Genomic DNA, 16,667 nt, shown 5'->3' with positions numbered 1-16,667 from the left:
GTATCTTGCCGTAGTCCCAACAATTCTAATGGCTTCTAATCTTGCAACATGTGCATAAACTTCATTAAAGTCAATAGCAGGTTTTTGTATGAAGTCTTTTGGCAATAGTTTGGCCTTATATTTGGCAACCTCATCATTTGGTCTAAGTTTCAACTTATAAACCCACTTCACACCAATTGGTTTTCTTGCTTGATCTGTCCATGAGCTTCCATGTCTTGTTTCTTTCAATTGCTTTAAGCTCTTCTTGCATAGCTGGCAACCAATTTGAATCATCCATAGCTTGATTCAAATCAATTGGTTCTGACTTAGCCATCATTTCCTCTTCTATTAAGTCACCCTCTACATCAATTTCTTGGTCTGGCAATCTTTCATTATCGGTTAGTCTTACTGATTTAGTTCTTGTTATGTTGGACCTTCTTACACTTTGTTCGGATGTTCATTCACCCTCCATTGACAACGAAGGGAAGATACAATTCATTATGCTTGAACTGAAGACGGTGATGATTTAAAGGTTATGTGGAGTACCTTTTACGGTTACTCAACAAATGGTCTGATTAAAGTGACGCGACAATTCAAAGATCAGTCGAAGATATTATAAGGATGTTGCAATGTCCTAAACCATATGTTTGTAATGAAATATAAGGTTAAATTTATGTAATGTTTACTTTGGTGTTAATTTATGTTAGTTTTCCTTTCTGACATTTTTTTCTGTCTGTTTCTGGTCTGAACTAAATAGCATATTCTAGATATGCATCTCCGGAAATCTCACTGAATAATGAACTAAGGGGGGTTCGGAGATGCATCTCCTAATAAACCTTTTGTATGTATAAAGATACATCTCCGGACCAAATTTAAACATAAAAAGGGTTTCCAAACAATTTCGCTGAGATGTGTTGTTAGCCAAGAAATTCCAAGAAGAAATTTGACAAGGAAGTCAGTTGTAATTTCTTCAAACATATGGTAAAGTCAAGTTGTTTTTCGACTAAAAGACTTGCCTAAGGAACAATAGGAGTCAAAGAGTCTGGCTGAGGACTTAGAAAATTTTCAAGGAGTTTAATATGGTTTGAAGTTCGACAGGTCGTTGGGATCGACTGGGAACAAATTCAAAAATCAAACTGAAGTAACTACTTTTTGGTCTTATCCAAATTAGCAAGGACATGTGGAAACCAAATCAAGCATCAGTTAACATATGTTGCATCGTTTTTTCTCCCTTTGATTCATATATGACTTCCTCATTTTTGGGAAAGGTGTCCTTTTAGTCCCCAGAGCTTTCAGAATCTTCAGAGTCCTCAGAATCCTCAAAGACAACATTTGTCTTCTCCTTCTCAGAAATGGTTGGGCCTCTAGTTGAATTTTCATTGTCATAAAGATTGTCGAAATCATCATCTTCAGGATGTGGTACGGGACTAGTGTCTGATGAAGAGTCATTTAGGTGATCATTATCTTCAACCACCACATCATTTTATTTGTCTTTCTTGGCCTCAATGTAATGGTCCCTAATTGTAGTCAGATTCACGAATGAACTGGGAGGCATAGTCCAGTCGAATCCAGACACAGTGGAAGTTTTAGGATCCTTGTTGAGAAGAGGACCTCCCTAAAAACAAGAAAGAAATTGGCTAAGTTAAGATGGCTACAAATTTAGAGTCAAATTTCATCAAGGAATCTTGTATGTACCATGGTTCGAACAAAAAAATCATCAGAAGATATTTTCTATGAGACAACGTTCCCTAGTGGCATGAGGGAGAACGTTGGGTTGAACTTCGACATTGCCTCCTTCAGTAGGAACAACACCCTTATCTTGAAACTTTGGCTTGAAGACAGTGCCAAAACTCGAAGAGGAGGTATTTTTGAGTTTTCTCTTCTTTTTCTTAGTTGGCCTGGTCTCAGTTTCGAAAACAGGAGAAGGTTAAGGTGTGGGGTTCTCTAGGGGATTTGTTTTTGAAGGCGACTTAACACCATCCTTTTCTTCCATGATTGGGGTTTCCTAGAAGGAAGGTAGAAATAAGTCAAAGACCATCTTAGATAAGCCATAATCAAAGAGATCATAAAATTCAATTTCAAACCTAGTGATTTTTTAGTGTTTTAACACGTGTTTCCTTTTTGGTCTTCTCTGGTGGAGGAGGAACTACTGTAGTGGCTGCATGTTTCCGGCCCTGGAGAAAAAATTGTAATTCAAATAAACACATATAAATTTCAACAGTAGAGAAAAAAAAGTGAAGCATACCTAGGGATGGAAATAAGTAGGGTTTTGGCAGGGTACTATAGTACCCGTCTCCATACTCATGTTTAAAAAAAATTCTCGTACCCGAGCTCATACATGTACCTGTGGGTACCTAAGTACCCATACCAACTTGTTACCCGTATTTCTAGTAAAAATAAATCGATCAATTATGAAATATCAAATATTTTAAAGTTTTCTAATAACATTTAAAAAAACTCAAAAAATTTATTATTGAATTATAAAATAAACAAATATTTATATTAAAATGTGTGGTACTTTATAGTGGTATTTTTTTAAAAAAAATTGATAGACATGCATTTGTATATAATAATATACATGATAGTATATAAATATATATTATGTCGGTATGGGACGGGTTGGATACTAATGTACTGATACCCGAACTTATTCCCGCTTATTTTAGTGGGTATTTACCCGTGCCCATGCCCGAGCCCATTTTGCATATTTTTATCCTACCCGTTATGGGAATTTTTTATGGGTGCCTAGTAGGTATGAGCCAAATTTCCATCCCTAAGCATACATGTGTTGCTACCTCCTCTTAAACATTGGCACCTAGTTGCTACGTTGCTCTCCCTTTGGGGGAAACAGTAGTCGAAGTGGTCTATTTATCTTGACCATGTGAAAAGAAAATATATAAACTTACATTGCTTTATTATCAATTAAGGAGATAAGAACCGAGCTTGGAATTACCTGTGATGTCGTACCAACTTGGACATTGACAGTAGCGTCCATAGGGTTCTTCTTGATATGGATAACTGCAAAGAAAAGTAAGGTAGTTAAGCAAAAAAGACTCAAAGCGAAACAAATTACAATCTAACGAACCTTAGAGCCTCACCATCGACAGTGTCGCAAAGAACTTCGACATGATTGATGTCGACATGAAGGTGTCCTCGATAGTTGTATATGTCAAACTTGGTCAAAACCACTCTTTGGGCAGGTTTTTTGTATGAGATTTTTAAGTCATTTAAAGAACCTCCCCAAATGAACCATCTTGGAAATGGAGGCAAAAAATCTAGGGACATTTCACATGAAGGTAAAGGTGGAAATTTTGGCTTATAGTATAACAAAGAAAAAAGATACATATCCTCCACATAGGAAGGAATCTTTAGTTCTGGTAGTTTTTCAATAAGCTTTTCTTTCAAAGTGGTTGCTGCCTCAGAGATGGTTCGACGAAGGTTGCAAAGATCATACACAATCTCGAAGTAACATTGGAAAGCGTGAATTTCTTTAATATGTGTGCTTGTGCCTTTCTTAATTTATGTCTTAAAAGGAAGGAAAGTTGTGGTTAGATGAATCGATTTGGTCATCACATCGACAAACTTGACAGTGTAGTAGTACTTCTGCCAGGCGTTGAATCCCTGGGTATAGTAAAAAGACCTCTAGAACTTGAAGGGGGTAAGATTCAATTGATCATCGTTTTGCTCAGCAAGAAATGCAAGGTATGTCTCCTCATTAATTCTGACAAGACTCAAACACAAGTCCTTTTTGCATTGGAAATAAGAGATAGGTTTGAATTGAAAATGGCGAACTATCAAGCCACAAGATCGGGTTAATATCCTTGTATGAGAAATCATTTCCAGATTTTGACAGATTTAACTTATTGAGCAAGGTTGCGAGCAGGAAATTCCCTTTGGAACCACGCAGACGCATGGAGCCTATCTGTGAAAGGGGTTATAGTTCAGTAAAGCTATATCTTTTTGCAAACATCATATAATACTCCGTGAAGCTTTCTTGTGTCGAAATGGCTTTTTCAGCAGGAGTAAGTAGGGCTAGTCGACTCCCTTCAATAGGTTGGTCTCTATGCTTTCCATCAGAGCAATCAATTTGGTTAGCGGTTAATGAGGGCTCGAAGGTATCACTTAACCAGAGTTGAAGAAGCCAGAAGGGGCCTTCCAGCAGAAGTGTACCCTTGGGGTTCTTGGTCGGAGTGAATGATTTCATGGCATGGGATGCTAAGCTTAAAGATTAATAGAGTGTAGCCAAAATTAATTGGCTAAGATAAATATTCCTCCCAACACGAAGCTGATTGGCGAGAGTGACAAAGATTTTGCCACTTGTAAAGAACTCGATCAAAAGTCAAAATGGGACAACCATAAAGACGGGAAGGCCACATGGTTTTCATCAGAAACTTCAATGGTGGCTTCATCGAAGTGATAAGTAATAAAATTGGTGAAGCCAACCCTCTTCGAGTTAAATCCAATGATGTCATCAATGTCAACAAAAGGGTCAAATACTTCACCAGTTGGTCGAAGACTAGTGATGGCAGCTACGTCGAATAATGTTGGGGTTAGCATGCCATAGCACAATTGGAAGGTGTTCGTCAAACCCTTCCAAAAATGGAGTGCAACTAATAACATGTTTTGGTTATATGTGGGGCCTAGTCTAGATATTTGAATCAGGTTGAAGAGACTTTGATCCTTCCAAAAATTTCCTTTTGGGGACTACCTTATTCAACAAATTAATATAACTTGATTGGTTGGTGTAAGGGGCAGAGTGAAAGACGTGATTGATCATGTAACTAAAATCTAAAGTTTCTTTCATGGCTGTTAAAGGTTGGGCCTGATGGTAATAGGGGAAAAACTAACTAACCCTAGCCACATTGGTGTTTATATCAGGAAAATAGCCATAGAAAACATGAGTGATCTCAGCAATAGTAAAAGGAATCAATACCTGTGACTTCCAAATAAGTGTTTTTTCCTCTTGAAGATGAGGCCCATGAACATATAGCTGGTTCCCAGTAAAAGTATGAGTGATGATGGATGCAATCACATGGGTCTTTGGTTTGGAGGATGATTTGAGATCCCTTTTTGTCTAAGAGGAAACTGTGATTTTGCAAGAAGAAGAGTTAAAAAAATTTGTGTAAGACAAAAGAAAGCTTGAAAGAAAAAATGTTAAGAAGTGAGGAAGTAACTATTTATAGTTCTGGAGAAGAGAAACAATTCAATTTTAGTTTTTCTTGAAAAAGAAATTAAAAAACGATCTTTTTTGACATGTGTCCCACTAGAGCTCAATGGAGTGGGAAGTTGGATCTCCAAACATGGCCCACAATTTCTTGGGAACTCAGAGCCATGATGGATAGTCTGGGCCTACACGTCTCGAAAAGACGTTATAGAGAGTAGCCATGATGATGATGACGTCACAACACGATTTTGAACAATGTTGAAACTTCAAAAATTCCATATGTCTCTTTCAACTATGAAACCGAAAGTGGAATTTTTGGGGACAATTTGTTAGCCAAGAAATTCCAAAAAGAAATTCGATAAGGAAGCTGGTTGGAATTTCTTCAAACATATGGTAAAGTCTAGATGTTTTTCGACTGAAAGACTTACCTCAGGAACGGTAGGAGTCGAAGAGTCTGGATGAGGACGTAGAAAACTTTCAAGGAGTTCAATAAGGTTTGAAGTTCGACAGATCATTGGAATCGACTGGGAACAAATTCAAAATTCAAACTGAAGTAACTACTTTTTTACAGGTCATTAGGATCAGGGGTGATAAAAAATATAGTTAACTTTGATCACACTCAAAGTACCATCACATTAGAGAGAAACATGTTTCCTAAAGAAAAAAATGTACTTGCTTACCATTTTTACATTTATGCAAATACACCTTTTATTTATTTAAAGTCTTTATATACTTATTTCTTTAGCGTTTAAAGACTAATTTTGACACAGTCGGAATCAATTTTCTAGTTACACTTACAACGTAGTCATTTTCTTGAAACACCAAATATCCATTGCAAGATTTCCAACAAAATCGAAATGCATATTCTCTTTTCTTAGAAACTCAACACAAACTTGTCCTAGAATGTACTAGTTTGATCCTTTAGAGATTATTTTGGGATTTTTTGGATGAAAATGAAATTACTATGAATTTTTACAGAAATAGAAATTTAAAATGAAAAAATAAAAAGAAATAAAATCAGAAAAAACACAGAGCGTTGGATCAAGCCTTATTAATTAACGTGACAGATCCAACACCCATCAGGCTAGGGCGCACAATGGGATTTTGCAAAAATGAAACACGGGATTGCATTTAAATTGAACCAATCAGAACATTTCAATTGTCCAACATGTCTCCAAACTCAAATGACTTGAGACAAAACTCTCGTCGTCTTCTCCGATGGTCCTTCACTAGAGTTCCATCGTTTGGTAAATTCATAATACGAGACCACCACCAATGTGATTGCCTCCTCATCATGAATTTAACCTTATGCTCCAAATTCATTTATCTAAACTGGGCACGGGGAATTTCAGAGAAGTTTGAAAAAAAAGTAAGCGACGAAAAATAAAATAAAATGATGAACACGATCAATCAACACTAGATAAGTTAGGGGAAAACATCAGAGAATGAAGGACTATAGTGTGGTAACTTGTTTGAGTTCAAATGATGCTCATAACTACCTTGTCCAAATGGTGATCAGAAGTTGATGAAGCTCGATCTGGTAAGAGTATTTCAGATCATCTTGGAGCTTGGGAATTGTTGCAAAAGCTTCAGAGAAGACCGAAGATGATAATGAAATCAAGAGCTTGGATTGAAACAAGTTGGAATTCAAAACACAATAGTTGAATTTTTCTGGAAAGTTTCAGACTGAAGCAGGGATTTCTTGAATCTCAAAAGCTTGGAAATGAATGCAATAGCTTCCTCTATTTATAGTGAATGTGTTTGGATCCAAATACGTGTGGAATCGAGCTTAATTCGTGCAAAACGAATTTGATCATGAAGTGAGAAAAATATGACTTGCAATCCATCAAAACTCAGCCAAATAATGCATTTCAAGGGTCAATTAACTTCTGGAGACTTAGTTAAACATGTTTAGGTCTAAAACACATGGTAATTTGGCTTGTAATTGAGATTAGTGAAGTTCAAATTTTGGGCCATGGTGATTTCTTCAGTTTCAAGTTACCATGTTCAACTCAACGAGGCATCTTGCTCGTGAGGCTTTTTGATCCCATTCTTATTGCATTGTGTTGACATCATATCAAAGATTACAATGTGCCAAGAAAGGTTACATTTGGATGCTTGAGCACAAAGTTATGTCATGTTGAATTTGGCACAAAAAATTGGTCATGTAACTTAGAAAAATTTAAGTATCCAATGGTTGAAAATGACTTGTAATGTCTCAATGAATTCCATGGCCTTCCAAGCACAGTTGGACTTTGATATTTGAAGAAAACTTATAGAGGGCACCATAAATTATATTGTGAAAAAATAATCAGCCTCAAATGTTGAAAATTGAATAAGTTGTAATCCTTGAAAGTTGAGAAAAAGTCACTTGAGAATAAGTCAAATTTCACTAAGTCCACAAATAACCTATAATGTCTCCAAATTTTTGATGATCCTCCAAGCATTATTGGCTCTTGTCATTTAAAGATACGTTGTATAGGATGATGAGAAGAGTCATATGCAAAAAGAATCACTTAAAAATGTTGATAATGGAAAGAGTTATGATCTTTGGAACTTTGACTTCAAATGTTGACTTTTGGTCAAACCATCTTGGAATAAGCTTGCACACTTGAACTTTTCTTGCATTTCAAGGTACATGGATGATCATACGAACTCAAAATGAGGCGTCCTTGAATGTCTCTTGATTGGATTGCTCAAATTATGAGGTAACTTGTTGAAGAAGGCATGGAAATAAACACATGAACCTTTGACTTTTCTTGAGAAATAAGCCACAAAACTCTGAGATACTCTTGGTCAAAATGAGATTGAAAGGTGCTTGAGGACCTTGGAGATAATGCTTGAGAGATAAGCCTCTTGAGAATAAATGATTGAACACACTTTGCTGAGGAATCCAAAACAAAACCTAGTTAAGGAGTCATGCTTGACGCTCTTGATGAAAAGGGCATTCTTCACAATAAACTTAAAGAGAACAAAACATATTTTTGGTATTTTCATTAGCGGTTAGATAAGAAATGAACATATAAACAAAAAGGTAAAACTAAAACCAACAAAGAGGTGTTTGATGATCCTTGCACAAGGTAAACCCAAAGATGAGAGGGAGAGTACCAAAATGTGATCTTGTTTGTATGCAAATATGCAAATGGTATGTGGAATCGTAGGGTTAAAAATTAGGGTATGACACAAAGCAACCAATCCTTGGCTCTTTCAATTAGCGAGAACTAAAACAACCTTAGCTTTACTTAGTCTTCCGTGATATCAGTTGGTCTGCACATCGAAGCTGTTTCGTAGAAGCGAGCAAGATGCTCCCACAAATCTCTAATTGTGTTCCCGTCAAACAAATTGTCTCTTAAAGCTGAAAGCACAAAAAATTTTATATCAAAGTTAGCTGGGTTTGTCGGTACAAACCCTCTAGTAACATGTCCTTTGTCGATCCTTTTACAGTAGTCCTCCATAGTAGGTGGTTGTACGACTACCATGGTGATTTCCTCTTCAGAGTTCGAAGAAATAAATGGATTGTATTCTACTAAAATCCTTTGAGCTAAAGTTGCTTCTCTAACTGCTCTCCTAATAGCACATGCAGTTATTTCAATTTTTTGATCAAACAGTGTCAATGTTGATCCTGAGTTGCACATACACAAACAAGGAATACCTCGGTAGTACGGTAATTAACGAGAAAATAAAAACAAAACTAAAAATCTAAATAAAAAAAACGTTACACAAATGTTGCCTTGTTGAAATTATCAACAGTCCCTGACAATGACGCCAAAAATTAATGACTTCTCGGCAAATGTACCAATAATGTTGCGGTAATAAAAAGATCGAATCAACAGGGACTGCTATTTAACAAGACAATATTATGCAATGCATAGAAAATAGTAAATTGGGAGGGGGGTCAAGTTTTGATTGCGAAAAGGAAATAAAGTGTTCTGACAATAATACGAAAGGGGTCAAGTTATGTATAGAATCTCATATTTCTCTACTGTTGATGTAAGATCTATTACATGAATGATATCATCATTATAATCCCATAATAAATTAACGAAATCGTTGTACCCAATCCCTTGGTGTATAGCTCACTAATATATACTTGGAGTTTTCTATCCCTAGTCCACCAACGTAAGCAAGATTAGGCAATGTAATAGAACATTAACTCCTAAGCCACTACTCAGAGTTTTCTATCCTTAGTCCACTAGCGTAAGCACAATAATTGCCCTAGGTTCAATGTATAGACTAATGGTGAGTATTCTCTATGTTCCCAAGTTCAGATTAAAAGAGTACCTCACATGAAAAACATTAAGAATTAGGTGTAATTGAATAGAACTATAATTCAAATTATCCAAGCAATATCAAATCAAACATGTGTATCAACAGTATTAAAATAGTTTCATCAAACACAACCTAACCTAAAGAGAATTAGCTACTCATAATACAAATTATGATACCAAATACAAATAAGAAGGTTGCATGAGAAATCCCTTGAATAATTGGCCTTCAATGGCTTCAAATGCTCTCCAAATATGCCTTTTGGTACTGCAAACCCTTCCTTCACATGTAATTCAGAACCATCGAAAAAGTACCAAATTTCCCCTTTAAAATCCTTTAGAATGGACCAGAACGTGTCAGAAAAAGGACCATCGTGTGCGTTATACCCTACATTGCGCTCGCGATGCTGATTTTACTTTTAAATCACACACACGATGCTGCATGATGGCTTACGTGATTATTCCAGTGGCTACATGCTTTTGCCCCCCCCCCCCCCCCCTTTTCACCTGATTTTCACTAAGTCCTTGTTTCTCCATACTTCGTCATTTTTGCCTCTTTCTTTGGGCTTTATTCTTCATTTTTGCTACTCTTTAACTTGTTTTGATCCGTTTCTTTGACCAAAAATATGCAATGACAGAGTGTCATCATTCCTCTTGTCATTAAGTTTCATATTTACCCTGTTGGTGTAAGCCCTAGAGGCCAATACTTTTGGTACTTGTATCGAATTATTTATTAATAATAAAAGGCTTTTTCTTTATTATGTTTGTTTAATAAAGTCCTTAGAATAACTAGTTTGTTTAATGTATCAAGTGTGACTTAATCATGAGATCACATTAAACATAAGGACAATATTCTTAAAGTATCTGTAGTCGAGCTTTATTGTGAAGTGGGATAACATTAAAGCATTAAGACTGTTATGTATATAGACTGACGATCACATCCCATGGATCATGGATAAGGAGTTATCAAGTCTTAAACATAAGTATGAATATTAAGAGTAATATTTATACTGGATTGACCCGCTATGAGAATACTATATAGAATGTTATGCAAAGTGTCATAAGTTATTCTCATGGTGATAATGGTGTATACCACCCTTCCACCTGAAACCACTATGGACCCTAGATGTAGAGTCGAGTGCCTTATTGCTGATCAAACATTGTCTGTAATTGGATGACCATAAAGACAGTTGATGGGTACTCCATGAAGCATGCTAAGGGACATGAGTGACCTAGATGGAATTTGCCCATCCTGCGTAACAGGATAAATGTCTATGGGCCTAATATTGAACTGGACAAGGATGACACGGTCTATGCCTTGTGTTCAATATAGACATAAGGGAAAAAGGGTAATTGTACACATAAGTATTATCACAAAAGGATTTGTCAGATCACATGACATTTTCGTGTCTTGGGTAGCAATGATGTGTTGCTAGATATCGCTCACTGTTTATTATGTTAAATACATGATTTAATATAATTGCCAATGCCGCGAAAACCTACAGGGTCACACACAAAAGGACGGATTGATGAGAGATAGAGTAACTAAGGAATACTGTAATGTACGGTGCACTTAAGTGAATTGTAGAACATCGTAAGGTACGGTATACTTAAGTAGAATACGAAATATGGTAAGGTACCACGCGCTTAAGTGATTTTGGCATATTATAAGATATGGGCCACATACACTTGAGTGGGCTTTTTAGCTTGCATCCCACGCAAGTGGTTCTATAAATAGAACCCTTGTGTAGAAGCATTTGTGCAGTTGCAATTTCGTTTCTCTCTCTCTCTCTCTCTCTCTCTCTCTCTCTCTCTCACTCAAAGCCTTCATTCATAAAAGCTAGCACTGAGATTGAAGGAATCCGTTCGTGTGAACTGAGTAGAGGCGTTGTCATTGTTCAACGTTCGTGATCGCTCCGTAGATCTGCATCAAAGGTTACAATCGCCACAAGAGGTAACGATTCTATCATTGATCATGCCCATTCGTAAGGATCACTAAAGGAGAAATTTTAAATTCCACTGCATTTTGGATCGCTCTTCTCCTTCACACCCCAAGTATCATAATACTCTAACTTGATTACCTTCATGATAAAGCTTGGTCATTGCCCTCAAATCTGCAATATGTTGTTCCTGAGTTGCTGAAATATATTTCTGCGTGTTTCTTTCTTGAGCAACACATTGATGACATGTTGGTGTGAATTGGTACTGAGAATGTCGAAATCAACCTTAAACAAGCTAATAATTTTCATGTGAAACCTTCACGCTCAAACTTGTGGAATGGCTTCCCTTCGAACCCTTGCATTCCTCTATCTAAATCATTTTTGATATGGCGTTTTCTTCACAATCGTCTCTCTACTGATGAGAACTTGGCCAGACGAGGTTTTGCTATTTCTTCAATGTGCTCCCTTTGCAGTAAGTCCTCTGAAACATCTTCTCATATTTTCTTTGACTGTAATTTTGTGACTCCTATTTGGAGGTGGTTCTTCGACCAGTTCAACATCCACAGGCCTTTGGGATGCTTTTTGGATTGCAAGTTGGCCATGAAGATTGAATGGTGTGTCCATCTGGTTGTTACATTCAATGCAACCTTGGTTAGTCTTTTCTAGAAATTTGGAAAGTTAGGAACCTTGCTAGATTTTAGGGTAGAAAGGTCATATGGAAATCGTGTGTTGCCTCCATTTCTGCGACTGCCAGTTTTGCTGGAAACCAAACCAACAAAGCTTCTAACTCTTCCATTGAGAATTTCTATATTCTTAAGAAACTCGATATCTCAATTCATCCCTCCATGGTCAAGAAAATAATCAATATCCTTTGGCAGCCTCCGAATAGGGGTTGGATCAAATGCGACATTGACAAATTTGCTTTAGGAGTTCCCTCTATTTGCTCTTGGTGGGGGGGGGGTATTTTCATAAATGAGGTTGCTAATCACGTGGTAAGCTTTGCTAATTTTTTGGGTCATGGTAATCCTTTGCTTGCGAAGCTCACTGTAGTTATGAAAGTAGTTAAGCATGTTAGGGAGCATAAATGGGATATCTATGGATCGAATCTGATTCTACTTATGTTGTAAAAGTGTTTACCAACATTAGTATTATTCCTTTAAAGATAAGAACTAGATGTTTGAATGTGTAGCTATTACTCTTGACATGAATTTTTTGGTTACTCATATTTTAGGGAAGCCAATGGTTGTGCGGATTTGTTAGCTACCATTGGTTTCATATCTAGAACTAACAATTGGTTCAATTTTGTGCATAGTGACATAGACAATATTTTTTTCCAGATAAGCTTGGCTCCCTAAGACTTAGAATCACTTTTTAAAGGGGTTTGTTTTGGTCCCCCCCCCCCCTTTGTGTTGCTTGCTTGTGTCTTTCAATATACTAGTTCTTTTTTTGGTTAAAAAACATTCTCTGATTTTATTATTTTTTTATTTTATTATTATTATTATTATTTTGTTGCTAGAATTCACTCTTAAAAGGTGACCAAATGGGATGTTGCGGGTTCGAACATGTACCTCTGCATCTGAGTCTTTGCACAACTACTAATTGAGTTGTCTTAAAGTGTTGGAACAATATTGTGTTTCTTAAGAGTGAATAAAGAACAAGATTAAGTTGATTGTAAGTTAATATTATTGTAATTTTTTTTGGTTATTGTGAGAGAAGAGATGATATTTACAACATAGTGACATGTATATATACATGTTTACAAGTATGACTATTCAAAAAAATTATGAACTGAACAGAACCACTGAACTGAATTGAACAGAAGTTAAAATAACCAAACTGTTATTTTTGTAGTTCACAACTTTGTAATTAGTCTTACAAACTTTGGAACTAATCTCACAAACTTTGTAACTACAAGAACATCTATAATATGGATTATACATCCTCAACACTCCACCTAATTCATATTATTTAAACTTCTCATTCCAATAAGCTCTTTCAACTTATAAAACCATGTCCTCTTCAATGGTTTTGTGAGTATGTCAGCTAACTGCACTTCTAATCTTAAACATTCTAGTTTAAGATTCCCTTTATTCACTTGGTCGCTAAGAAAGTGATACATCCTCTCTATGTGCTTACTTCTTTTATGTTTCATTGGATGATTGACTAAGTCTATGGTTGATTTATTCTCTACAAACATCTTCACCTTCTCATATTGCATGACCTTAAGTTCCTTCAACAACATTTCTATCCATATAGCTTGACATGTTGTATAGGATGTTGCTACATATTCAGTTTCATATGATGATAATGCTATTATTCTCTACTTTCTTGAACTCCAAGAAATTTGAGCATCTCCAATCATGAATAAATAGCCTGCAGTACTCTTCTTATCATTTTGATCTCCACTAAAATTTGAATCAGCGTATCCGAATACTAATGCATTCATACTGGTGTTCTCATGCCTTAACATCAACACACCGTGACAAATTGTTCCTTTGATCTACCTAAGTACTCTCTTGGCTGCAGTAAAGTGGAATTCTCTTGGTTTCACCATAAACCTGTTTATCAGCCCAACATTTTGACAAATATAATGTATGGTGTTGTATATATATATCTCAAGGATCCAATTATTTGCTTATATAATGTTGAACTTACAAGTTCATCAATTGCATCCTTTCTCAACCTAGCTCTCGTCTCAAATGGTGTGACTGCTGCATTACACTTGCTCATCTTGAACCTTTTTAAAATGTCATATGCATACTTATTTTGGTGAAGTAACACTCCTTAGATTGTGTCATTGAACTTCATTCCCATGAAATATGACAAACTCCCTATATCAGACATTTCAAATTCTTGCATCATGTTTGCCTTAAATTTCATGATCTCATATCCATTTGATCCTGTGATTAGTAAGTCATCTACATACAGGCCTATGATGATTTGACTGAGCTTGCTTGAACCATTAACCTACACATCATGCTCTGAAGTGCACTTTGTGAATCCTATTTTGATTACAAAGTCATCTATCCTTTTATTCCAAGCTCTTGGAGCTTGTATCAAACCATACAAGACCTTTCTTAACTTGTACACTTTCAGTTCTTGACCTTTAATCTCAAAACCTGGTGGTTGGTTAACATAAATATCTTTATCCAATGGTCCATTCAAAAATTCTTATTTTCCATCTAATTAGTGCATCTTCCATTCTTGGTATGTTGGAGTAGCCATAACAATTCTAATGGTTTCCAATCTTGCAATAGGTGCATAGACTTCATTAAAGTCAGTGTAAGCCTTTTGTATGAAGTCTTTTGGCACTAGTTTGGCCTTATATTTAGAAATCTCACCATTTTTTCTAAGTTTCAACTTATAAATCCACTTCATATCAGTTGGTTTCTTGCTTGATATGTCTATGAGCTCCCGGGTCTTGTTTCTTTCAATTGCTCTAAGGTCTTCTTGCATAGTTGCCAACCAATTTGAATCATCCATGAGTTGATTCAAATTAATTGGTTCTGACTCAACCATCATTGCCTCTTCTATTAAGTCGCATTCTGCATCAATTGCTTGGTCTGGAAATCCTTCATAATCGATTAGTCTTACTGATTTAGTTCTTGTTATGTTGGACATTCTTATATTTTTTTCAGATATTCCTTCACCTTCCATTGACAAAGGGAAGATATAGTTTATTATGCTTAAACTGAAGACGAATGATGATTTAAAGGTTGTGTGGAGTAACTTTTATCGTTACTCAACAAATGGTTCGATTAAAGTGAATGCGATAATTCAAAGATCAGTCAGAGATATTATAAGGATGTTGCAACGTCCTAAACCACCTGTTTGTAATGACATGTAATGTTAAATTTATGTAATGTTTACTTTGATGTTAATTTGTGTTGGTTTTTCATTCTGCCATTGTTTTCTGCCTATCTCTGGTCTGAACTAACATAGTATATTTTGTAGATACATCTCTGAAAATCTCACAAAATAATGAACTAAGGGGGTTTCAAAGATGCATCTCCGAGTCAACCTTTTGTACGTACGAAAATGCAGCTTCAAATCAACCTTTCTAGCAGAGTGGTCAGTTTGGTTAGCTGTCAATGAGGGCTCGAAGGTAGCACTTAACCAGAGTTGAAGAAGCTAGAAGGGGCATGTCAGCAGAAGTGTACCCTTGGGGTTCTTGGTCAGACTGAATGATTTCATGGCATGTGATACTAAGCTTAAAGATTCATAGAGTTTAACCAAAATTAATTGGCTAAGACAAACATTCCTCCCAACACAAAGCTGATTGGCGAGGGTGACAAAGATTTTGCCACTTGCAAAGAACTCGAGCAGAAGATAAAATAGGACAACCATAAAGACAAGAAGGCCATATGGTTTTCATCAGAAAATTCAGTGGTGGTTTTATCGAAGTGATCAGTAATGAAGTTGGTGAAGCTATCCCTCTTCGAGTTAAATCCGATGATGTCATCAGTGTCGACAAAAGGGTCAAACACTTCACCGGTTGGTCGAAGACCAGTGGTGGAAGCTACATCAAATAGTGTTGGGGTTAGCATGTCATAACTCAAATGAAAGGTGTCTATCAAACCTTCCCAAAAATGGAGTGCAACTAATAACATGTTTTGGTTATATGTGGGGCCTACTCTAGATATCTGAATCGGGTCAAAGAGACTTTGATACTTTCAAAATTGTCCCTTTTGGGACTCTACCTTATTCAACAAATTAATATAATTTGATTGGTTGGTGTAACGGACAGAGTGAAAGACGCGACTGATCATGTAACTAAAATCTAGAGTTTCTTTCATGGCTACTAAAAGTTGGGTCTGATGGTAACAGGTGAAAAACTCACTAACCCTAGCCACATTGGTGTTTATATCAGGAAAAGGACCAGAGAAAACATGAGTGATCTCAACAATAAAAAAATTATAAGTCAAATAAACGCATATAAATTTCGACAGTAGAGAAAAAAATATGAAGCATACCTATGGATGACAATGAGTAGGGTTTGGGCAGGGTACTATAGTACCCGTCCCCATACCCATGTTTTAAAAAAAGCCATTTACCCGAGCCTATACCCACATGGGCGTCAATGTCTGTACCAATACACGTACCATGTGGGTACCTAAATACCCATACATGTATTCGTTACCCGCATTTCTAGTAAAAATAAATCGATCAATTATGAAATATCAAATATTTTAAAGTTTTTTTAATAATATTTAAAAAAAATCCAAAATTTTACTGTTGAATTATAAAATAAACAAATATTTATATTAAAATATATTATATTATTTATAAAAAAAAATTGATAGACATGCACTTTTATAT

General features: G+C 36.0%; 1 protein-coding gene across 1 annotated transcript; it reads right to left on the bottom strand.

Moving 5' to 3' along the window:
* Positions 1-14,534: 14,534 nt before the first annotated feature.
* LOC127095328 (uncharacterized mitochondrial protein AtMg00820-like) lies at positions 14,535-15,005 on the bottom strand. Its single transcript, XM_051034033.1, has one exon. The coding sequence runs from the start codon at positions 15,003-15,005 to the stop codon at positions 14,535-14,537; it is 471 nt and encodes a 156-aa protein (XP_050889990.1).
* Between the last annotated feature and the right edge of the window lie 1,662 nt (positions 15,006-16,667).

The sequence above is a fragment of the Lathyrus oleraceus genome, chromosome 6 (genome assembly GCF_024323335.1).
Source record: "Lathyrus oleraceus cultivar Zhongwan6 chromosome 6, CAAS_Psat_ZW6_1.0, whole genome shotgun sequence".
NCBI classification, from domain to species: domain Eukaryota; kingdom Viridiplantae; phylum Streptophyta; class Magnoliopsida; order Fabales; family Fabaceae; genus Lathyrus; species Lathyrus oleraceus.
This window is presented reverse-complemented; position numbering and strand designations above follow the sequence as displayed.

Coding starts and splice junctions, on each gene's coding strand:
- LOC127095328 (XM_051034033.1), bottom strand. CDS start 15,005: ATGGAAGGTGAAGGAATATCTGAAAAAAATATAAGAATGTCCAACATA.